Source organism: Oncorhynchus keta, chromosome 4 (genome assembly GCF_023373465.1).
Source record: "Oncorhynchus keta strain PuntledgeMale-10-30-2019 chromosome 4, Oket_V2, whole genome shotgun sequence".
Classification (NCBI taxonomy): domain Eukaryota; kingdom Metazoa; phylum Chordata; class Actinopteri; order Salmoniformes; family Salmonidae; genus Oncorhynchus; species Oncorhynchus keta.
In genome coordinates, this window is record NC_068424.1 from 38,421,709 (window position 1) to 38,432,090 (window position 10,382).

At 42.5% G+C, this 10,382-nt stretch overlaps 1 protein-coding gene across 5 annotated transcripts in view; it reads left to right on the forward strand.

Annotated features, from left to right (window-relative positions):
- The window catches only part of LOC118374570 (enhancer of polycomb homolog 1-like), a 76,717-nt gene extending 67,643 nt beyond the window's left edge, over positions 1–9,074 (forward strand). For all 5 annotated transcript variants that reach the window (XM_052506704.1, XM_052506697.1, XM_035761012.2 and 2 more), the window contains 4 exons: positions 6,137–6,291; positions 6,524–6,659; positions 6,861–7,284; positions 7,521–9,074. In XM_052506704.1, coding sequence (XP_052362664.1) covers positions 6,137–6,291; positions 6,524–6,659; positions 6,861–7,284; positions 7,521–7,593 — 788 coding nt within the window. In that variant the 3' untranslated portion in view covers positions 7,594–9,074. The remainder of the gene's footprint in view (positions 1–6,136; positions 6,292–6,523; positions 6,660–6,860; positions 7,285–7,520) is intronic.
- The last annotated feature ends 1,308 nt before the right edge of the window (positions 9,075–10,382 follow it).

Consider the following 10,382-nt stretch of genomic DNA (forward strand, 5'->3'; position numbering starts at 1 on the left):
GAATTCAGCAGGTTTTGAGTGTGTGTGTGGTGAGGGGTGTAATTGTAAAATTTCTCCATGACTTGAATTGTGAGCTGCCATATTTTCATTGACCGTGTGTGTACACGTGCGTGCGCGCATGTCTATTGCTGTGACCGTAGGGCTGTTGCGGCGACCTTATTACTGTCACAGCACCAGCGGTCATGAGTCATGACCGTAATCTCCTTTTGTGCACTCTGGTTGTTTTGGGAATACGCAAATCGCTAAAGACCATCAATTCGCTAATGGCCTGGTTCTCAGGGCTCTATATTTCCCGCTAACCACTGACATCAATGCACATGCAATCGAAAATCACATCTAACTTTAAAACGCACTGATTGATCAATTTGAAGAAAGAGAAGTTCAACAGATTGTAACTGAGTACAACATGGTTTTTGGGGATGTTTCGAAGCCTAACGCAACAAAATGGACATCACTTCATAAATTGATTGATTTTATTCCAAACATCCATAGGCATGTTGGAGTTTGTGCATACTCATAGGCCTATATATGAGCCCAAGCCTGGGGGGAAACACTTATTTTTTTTATTTTTATAATGATTGTGACATACAATATATTTGTATTTAGCTGCACCAGACAGGATGCTCTTGCCAGCATACTTGGCGTGCAACATGTATCATGTGGCGTGTATGGGCTGCAGGCAGAAGTCTTCATGCTTTTTGATGTGTTTCAGAACTACAGTTTCCTCTGCTTGGCACAACAGTGAAGTGGGCAGGGCAGTACAGATTTCTTCTGTTACATCTGCAAGCAGAGTCTGAACATCAGACAGGATAGCATTGTCTCCCTCAATCCGTGCAATGATTACTGCTATGGGTTTCAGGAGTTTCTGGATGCTTACCACTCTCCCAAAATACATCATCCAGGAGGATCCTCTTGATGGGGCTGTCCATATAGGCAGATTGTGATATGGCCATTTCTAAGAAACTCAGGTGTTGCTGGGCAGCTTCAATGTAGTGCTCTTATTCTTCTCACTTTGCTTCGTGGGGTAGATTGCTGCTTTAACTTGATGACCCTTCACATACCTAACCATTTCCTTGGCTCTCACTCCATGGTTTTCAGTGCCATAGTGTCCTTGAGGAGCAGATTCAATGCATGAGCAGCATAGCCAATGGGTGTGATGTGAGGGTAGGACTCCATCCACTTTAGACCAAGCAACCTTCATGTTCACAGCAGTGCAAGTGCCTTCTGTCGTCCAAGGGCATTGACTGCCTTCAGCTTACCAGCTTATCTGCAATGTAGAGACTGTCCGTGTCTGTTGTCCCTTGTGTCTATGCTCTTGTAGAATACTGGTTGAGGGGTGGAGATGATGTAGTTAATTATTCCTTGCCCACAAACATTCAACTCCCCATCAGAGATGATTGCAATACAGTCTGCATTCTCTATGATTTGCTTGACATTCACTTGAACTCTGAACTCTGCATCCAGCAAATGAGTAGATAGAGTATGTCTGGTTAGAGTATGTCTGGTTGGAGGGGTGTATGTTGGATGATGAACATTGTGATATCTCTTCCAATACACATTGCCTGTGAGCATCAAAGGTGAACCTGTTGCATACACAGCTCGAGCAAGACATCCATCAGCATTTCTCTGACTACGTTCCTCCATTGAGTCAAAAAATCTTCTGATTCCAGGAGGACCATGAGCTGTTGCTATCGATAAGGTGTCTGATTCATAATTTTTACCTTGATTAGGAGGGACTTGTGTCAGAGGTTGCTTGTAGTGAGCACTGAGGGGACTTTATGCACTAGGCCAGATGATTCTGCGTCTTTGTTGCGTTCTAAACATATGATTTGACACAGTATTTGCAAATGTACACAGCTTTTCCCTATACCTTAGCTGCATTGAAATGTCGCCACACATCAGATAGTGCCCGTGGCATTTCCCTGTGAAGATTAGGGGGGGAAATTGTTTTAAAAAACTCCTACAATTCCATGTACATATAAATAGTTAGATTAAACAACTTCTTTGTAAGATAAATGTTTTAAAATGAAACGTATGGAAACCGGTGAATTAACACCCACATGGTAGCAAAAACTAACTAGCAGAAATTGTTAACAAGTTAGAAATGATTTAACCTGCCTAGGACTGGGGTTTCATTAGCGGAATTAATGAAATTGCAGGGCGCCAAATACAAATCAACAGAAATCTCATAAATCAAATTTTTAGGCACCATTTTAAAGATATAATTCTCGTTAATCCAGAAATCTCCACAAAAGATTGTTTGGTCACCACCAAGTCACAGGAAAAACCCTGCCATTTTTTTCAACCAAAGACAGTCACAAAAAGCACAAATAGAGAGGAAATGAGTCACAAACCTTTGATCTTCATCAGATGACACACATAGGACTTCATGTACACAATACATGTATGTTTTGTTCGATAATGTGCATATTTATATCCAAAAATCTGTTTACATTGGCGTGTTACGTGCAGTAATGTTTTGATTCCAAAACATCCGGTGATTTAGCAGAAATAATCATAATAAACATTGATAAAATATACACGTGTTATTCACAGAATTAAAGAAAGACTTCTCCTTAACCTGTTACTCCTACCCCCTACTTTTTCGAACATTCTGTTAAAAATCGCGCAACATTTTAGCGCCCTGCTGCTCATGCCAAGAATATAGTATATGCATATGATTAGTATGTGTGGATAGAAAACACTCAGACGTTTATAAAACTGGTTAAATCACGGCTGTGACTATAACAGAACGTGCGTTTCATCGAAAAGTGCAGGAAAATCTGATCACTGAAAATGGAAAAATATATCCATGCGCGACTTGAACCCATTGATAAAGGTGAACCACATTTAATGGGGCTGAGGTTGCAATACCTACAGCTTCCACACGTTGTCTAGAGTCTTGTCATTTGCCTACTATTTGTTTCTTGGTCAAACAGACGCAAGGCAGCGCATTTCTTCCGGTCTCCGACCGGATATTTTGGTTGAGATTTACCCGGACATTATTTCCAGACGGACAGCTAAAGAATATACTTTGCCTCGTGATCAATTTGATCGCTTATTAACGTTTACTAATACCTAAAGTTGCATTACAAAAGTATTTCGAAATGTTTTGTGAAAGTTTATCGTCGACTTTTTTAATTTTAAAAAATGACGTTACGTTATAAGACGCAATTTTTTTTTGTTTATCACACAGTCTTCATAGATCGATATCTAGGCTATATATGGACCGATTTAATAAAAAAAAAACACCCAATAGTGATTATGGGACATCTAGGAGTGCCAACAAAGAAGATGGTCAAAGGTAATGAATGTTTTATATTTTATTTGTGCGGTTTGTGTAGCGACGACTATGCTAATTATTTTGTTTACGTCCCCTGCGGGTCTTTGGGGGTGTTACATGCTATCAGATAATAGCTTCTCATGCTTTCGCCGAAAAGCATTTTAAAAATCAGAGTTGTTGCCTGGATTCACAACGAGTGTAGCTTTAATTCAATACCCTGCATGTGTATTTTAATGAACGTTTGAGTTTTAACTAGTACTATTAGCATTATGCATTTGCATTTCCAGATGTCTAGATGGGACGCCTAGATAGGAGCAAGAGGTTAATGCAACCGCTGTGTCAGATTTTTTAAAAACTTTGCGGAAAAAGCATAATCTGAGTACGGCACTCAGAGCCCAATCCAGCCAAAGAAATATCTGCCATGTTCCTTTGTCTTTAGAAATGAAAAGGAACGGAGCTCACGTGACTAAACTCAAGGCATTCTGCCAGACCCCTGATTCAAACAGCTCTTATTCGCTCCCCCTTCACAGTAGAAGCATCAAACAAGGTTCTGAAGACTTGACATCTAGTGGAAGCATTAGGAAGTGCAATCGGACCAAATGTACACTGTATATTGGATAGGCAATCACTTGAAAAACCGCAAACCTCAGATTTTCCACTTCCTGGTTGGATTTTTCTCAGGTTTTCGCCTGCCATATGAGTTTTCGAAACTTCAGTGTTTTCTATCCAAATCTACTAATACTATGCGTATCCTAGCTTGTGGGCCTGAGCAGCAGTCAGTTTACTTTGGGCACACTTTTCAACCGGACGTGAAAATGGCACCCCCAAGCCATAAGAAGTTAATATGAAGTGGAAAATGCCAATGGAAAACACTGCTAGAAGTTAGGCCTGGGCTACCTGGCCTATGTATAAATGTGCCCAACTGGGGTTGTCTGATTTTAGTTTTAACTGCCCATCACTAATGAGCTGTGGCGCTTCTCAGTAATTCAGATCTGCAAAGGGGAGGAGGAGGGTCGCAAAGTTTTTATTTTTTTCTGGTTATCTTGATCTCTGGCTCCCTCAACTCATTTGTCTTAATTATTTCATCAGAAATAAGTGTTTTTTACCCTAGCACTACACAGCTCATTCAAATAATCAACTAATCATCGAGCTTTGGGTAAACGCTGACAGATGTGTCTATATATGAAAAATGCATGCTTAAAAATATCTACCAATCATTTGGTTGAAAGGACAGACTACTCTTGGTCAACAGATATGTTTTAAAGTTGCGGACAGCCCGAATTCATACAATGAATGCTTCCTTATTAGAATACATTAATTCCTGAGAATACATTAATTCCTGTTCTCCTGGCTCAGGTGTTGTATAAATGTTGTTGTGTAAATAGATTCAGAAGTGGTGCTGGGGTGTCAGGGTCATTGGCTATAGAGTAGAGGGGGAGTCTGCTGCAAACTGCAGTGTCTCAAGCTAGAATATTGGCTTGATTGGAGTTTAACCGTGATAGTCATGTTAGTGTCTAAAGGTCAGAATATACCTCACAGGAATGTACGTTTTAGAATGCTGTTTGATGTCAGAAAGCTCAAATATGTGTTTTCTTTTCATACCCCCTTGTGTTGTGCTCGGACAGGCATTAAACTGCATTACAATTTTGGGGAGGCTTTTTTTTGCCATGTGAGCGTTGCTGCTGTGTTTATGTTCACCTTGTCAGCTTTTGATGTCACTAGGCGGATTTGTGTTCGCGTAGGTTATGTTCTGGCACTTCAGTGGCTTTGACACCTGTTTTGCTTACATAAAAGGATAACCATAGGAGGTAGTTCATAGCTAACCTGGTTTTTCTCCTGATAAAACAATCTTCAGGCTCAATTGTTCTGAAGGATGTATTTGTATGGACTCAGTCAAGTCAAAGCTTTGACATAGTGACCTGATTAGATATTACATGCCCCATCTCAAACCCCACCTGGAATCTGGAAAGATTTACTCCCAAAGCAGAGCGGCTGGTTAAGTGTAGGATGTGTATTGAGAATGTATTTTAGATAATGGAGTGGCTACGATAGAGTTTCTGTATCCCAATTTTCCCAGGATAAAAATAGATATTTCTGAGCATTTTTTCCCCCGTAGCAGAGTGCCCACTCCGCTGCCTACGTACCAGCTGTGTGGAGTGCTCCGCTGCCACTCCCCCCTCTGATTGCCTTCGTTCATGGGTTGGCCTTTCAACTTCGTGTTTTACACAAAACTGTTAGAACTATTGCATTCCGTGCCTCAGTAAGTATAAGCACCATTTCATGTTTGTTCTTCAGGAGGGGAGTAAGCTAAATGCAGCTATTTATGTTTTACACAACATACATTATTGACATGTTTGTCCAAACAAGCAGTCGAGTGATTTCATGTTCTTCTTAGCTGACGAGTTACATGCAGCTATTTACTCTAGCCAGAATATCAGCATATATTGCGACGCAAAACAAACTCATTGTCACGCACTTTTTACCGGTCCGTATACACGCTCAGCTGCCTAGAAAGTTTGGCTACCCAGAGGTGGAAATCAGCAAGACACACACAGACCTGCTCTCACTTGGAGCCAAAGCCAGACCACTGGTACTTCACACCAGCTTGGTGAAGATATTGAATGTTGATCTAGATGACAAGCTACAAGGTCAGTCAGCCTTGAAGGAGGCGATAAGACTAAACGTTTTGTATATATGGGAGTGGCATATAGCCTACTGTGTGCACTGTGCAGGTATTTCTTTGCTTTATCTATGACTGGTGGAGAGATAGGATCTGCATATTACCTCAACTCTTCATTATGCTGTGTGTATAACCCTTGTGTGTTATAACACGGTTGTTCTGTATTTGTGTAGCGTTCACAGCAGAGCAGTACCAGCAGCACCAGGAGCAGCTGGCCCTGATGCAGAAACAGCAGCTGGAGCAGATTCAACATCAGCAACAGACACAGCCCAACACAGACACATCCTCTACTACTACTACATCCACAGCAACACCACCCAACACACAGGTCAGACACCACTCCTTTACACACACCACACACAAAGCTCCAAAATAGCCCTGTTGATGTGTATTTCACCCAGCGTTTCCCCTACCATTGTAAAGGCATGGCAGGCCCCCCTCTAGCCCCTCCATAAAATATATTAGGGGAAACACTGCTATCATTCCTTTTTGAGCATTTTATTTCTTCAATGGTATGTAGAATGTCTGACTTGGTCTCTTTGTCCTCCCTCGACCTCCAGTGTATAATCTCTAAGACATTAGACTCGGCCAGCGCCCAGTTTGCTGCCTCTGCCCTGGTGACCACGGACCAGCTGATGGCCTTCAAGGAGGAGGGGGTTCTGGGAAGTGGAGTCAACGGGGTCCTCCCAGGCTCAGGTGAGCAGCACCGCTGATCTGTCATTCACTTCATAGCAAATGAAATAAATGAGACTGGGGAGTTAAATGTTAGTAATTTTAGCAGACGCTCTTATGCAGAGTGACTTAGTCGGCCACTTATCAGTCATTGCAAGTGTTCAATTGAGGAAGTGTTCAATGTATCTCTTGTAAATGTATTTTGTCTTTCCCCATCTCTCTCAGGAGTGTACAAGAGCTTACACCTGGCCAGCACCACCCACCACCCTAACAGCAACCAGACTCTCACCCCTCCTCCATCAACCCCCACCTTCCTCCAGCCCTCGTCCAACCACTCCTCTACCTCTCCGTCCCCTGTCACGGCCTCTTCTCTCACATTCCCTCCCAATGCCCATCACACCCACCTGGGTAATAATGCTGCAAACACCTCCCCCACCACCACTCAGGTCCTGATTGCGAATAACATCCGTCTGAGCGTTCCCCCCTCATCCTCCTCCCCTGCCCTCCCCAGCCTGGGCGGCACCACCACACGCCACATACCCAGGGCCCTGGGAGCCGTGCCCTCCTCTGCCTTAAAGATGGCTGCCAACACCAACTGTCAGATGCCCAACAATGTCACCGGGGCTTCTACCATGGACATAGGATCCAGGTGAGATAAGTTGACATTCTCTGACTGATGTACTATGTATGTTTTGCAAGTGGTACCCTATTCTCTGTAGTACACTACATTTCACCACAGCCCTTTGGGAAATGGTCAAAAGTAGTGTACTTTATATTGAATCTGGTGCCATGTCTTGATTGCCTAATGTCATGCCTAAGCCATGTGTCTAGTGGGAGCTGTATATTATAACAAAAAGTTTGACACTGTTTGTATTCCTCCTCCAGAGATAATCACAATCAAGACAAGCCAGCTCTAAACAGTATAACTGACAACACAGTGGCCATGGAGGTGACGTAGCAGAGTGGTGGTGGTGCAGCTAGCTGCCATGACAGGCAGCCCCAACACTACCCAACCCTCTGCTGCACAACCAGTTATTTGCTTAGTCTGCTGCTACCCTCCGAGTTCACTCTTTAGGTGCTGTGCACCGTAGCATTGGGAATGCAAATAGGGCAGCAAGGGGGACTCCACACACAACGGACTACATACGTAGTACGGACAGACACGTTTCCACGGCAACTGTGGGAATGTATTGTTGCAATTCTCATCTCATGCTTTTTTAAATATTTGTTTTGTTTTTGTATTCGTTAATGAGTAAAAATTGACATCTTGTAAAATATGAATATGGCAAAATAGTATCTGTACTTTAACTACATATTTGTAATACCCCCTTGTATATACGTTACTTGAATACAGAAACTTATTCATTTGTGATGTTTTGCACTTGGGAATGAAAAGAAAAAAGCGATAAACAATAGATGAAAGTTTCAAATTAAGACGTTTCATCACTTGCATGTTGCAGAGCCTGCTGTTATCTATTTATTGTGCTGTGTTTACAGTTTTTTTATTTTGTTTATTTGTACACTGTACCTTCATTGGTTCCTGTGCTGTAGTAAATGTTAGGTAGCTACGGACTCCTGGGTATTTTGTATATTGTGAACACAAAGCAGGTTTTCCCCCTTTTGGGTCCCTGTACTTCTTTGGATCATATGGAATTCGATAGTGACATAGAGACTCTTTGGGGATGAGGGGAGCCAGAGGAGAAGGTCGGCTTTGGTTCACTTTACTTCGTGTGGTTATATCTCTTCCCGGTATCTTCCATTTACATTGTTATCCCAATACAAGTAACAAAACTAGGGATGAAGTCTCTTCCTGCTGCTTCTGATTCAAAGCACTATTTTTCTTTTTTCTAATGATTTGATTGATATTTAATGCTGCTTTTGTATAATTTGTCCCACGTTTTCATGCAATGGTATCTCTCCCCCCTCTCACAATTCATTTCTTTTGTAAACAGAATTGTTATTTTTGTATTTTTCTTGTGGTAAAAAATGATTAAGCTTCTTCGTATTGAAAGACTTCATTATTTTGTTAATTGTTCATGCATAGGTTATAAGGGCGGTGAATGACAGTTAAAATTGCTGTACATGTATCATCATTCCAATTTCTGACAACAAAAATCTTGAAGGGGGTTAGCTAATTGAGAAAGGGTGCGTTTCTCTTTTCTCCCCAGAAGGATGCAAGGCCAAAAACCACAAGTATCGGGTGCCTTCCCTTGGGGAACTATGTGTTCTCTTCTGTGAAGAGTAGGGCACAAAGACAGTGCTGCTAGTAGTACTTGTCTCTGTCGTCACAATCTGAATACCCAGTCCAATGGCAGGATTTATCCTTGAAGTTTTCTTGTCCCACCTGGAGGCTGAAAAAATATATATATTTTTGTGTGAAAAAAAGTGACCGAACTCTCACGATAAAATCAGACAATAAAGCCCAGGGCATTATGTGGATTATGTGGCTCGCTGTCTTTTGTTGGTTGAATGTCATGGTCGTGTGTGGGTGTGTAAGCTAAAAATCTACATCTGAATAAAAAAATTGTCATTTTGAAACTACTCATGTCATACAGTGTTGTGTGTGTATTGGTATTGGAGTAATGGTATTGTTTGGAGGTGCCATGAGGTTTGGAGGTGCTCTCAGGTGTATGAAATCGAACACGCCCATGCCATCTCCATAGACAAACATTGGCAGTAGAATGGCCTTACTGATGTGGCACCGTCATAGGATGCCACTTTTCCGACAAGTCAGTTTGTCAAATTTCTGCCCTGCTAGAGCTGCCTCTGTCGACTGCATGTGCTGTTATTGTGAAGTAGGAACGTCTAGGAGCAACAACGGCTCAGCCACAAAGTTGTTAGCCACACAACCTCACAAAATGGGACCGCCGAGTGCTCTAGCGCGTAAAAATCATCTGTCCTCTGCAATACTCACGACCAAGTTCCGAACGCCCCTGGAAGCAGCTTCAGCACAATAACTGTCATGAGCTGGGTTTCCATGGCCGAGCAGCCTAAGAACACGATGCGCGATGCCAAGCATCGGCTGGAGTGGTGTAAAGTTTGCCGCCATTGGACTCTGGAGCAGTGGAAAAGCGTTTTCTGGAGTGATGAGTCAGCTTCACCAAAGGATGAATCTGGGTTTGGCGAATGCCAGGAGAACACTACCTGCCCGAATGCGTAGTGCCAACTAAAGTTTGGTGGATGAGGAATAATTGTCTGGGGCTGTTGTTCATGGTTTGGGCTAGAGCATACAATGACATTCTAGACAATTCTGTGCTTCCAACTTAATGGCAACCGTTTGGGGAAAGCTATTTCCTTTTTTAGCATGACAATGCCCCTGTGCACACATACAGAAATGGGTTATATCGATCTGTGTGGAAGAACTTGACTGGCCTGCTCAGAGCCCTGACCCCGACCCCATCGAAACCTTTGGGATGAATTGGAATATCAACTGTGAGCCAGGCCAAATCGCCCAACATCAGTGCCCGACCTCACTAATGCCCTGGTGGCTGAATGGAAGAGTCTCAACATCTTGAAGAAAGCCTTCACAGAACAGTGGAGCAGCAAAGGGGGGACAAACTCCATATTAATGCCCATGATTTTGTAATGAGATGTTAGACGAACAGGTGTCCACATGCTTTGTAAATTGTGTATTTTTTAGTGTGCCCATCTGTAAAAAAAGACAATTGTACCGTCTGGTTAATAAAAATCAGTTTTACCCCCTTTTCTCCCCAATTTTGTGGTATCCAATTGTTAGTAGTTACTATC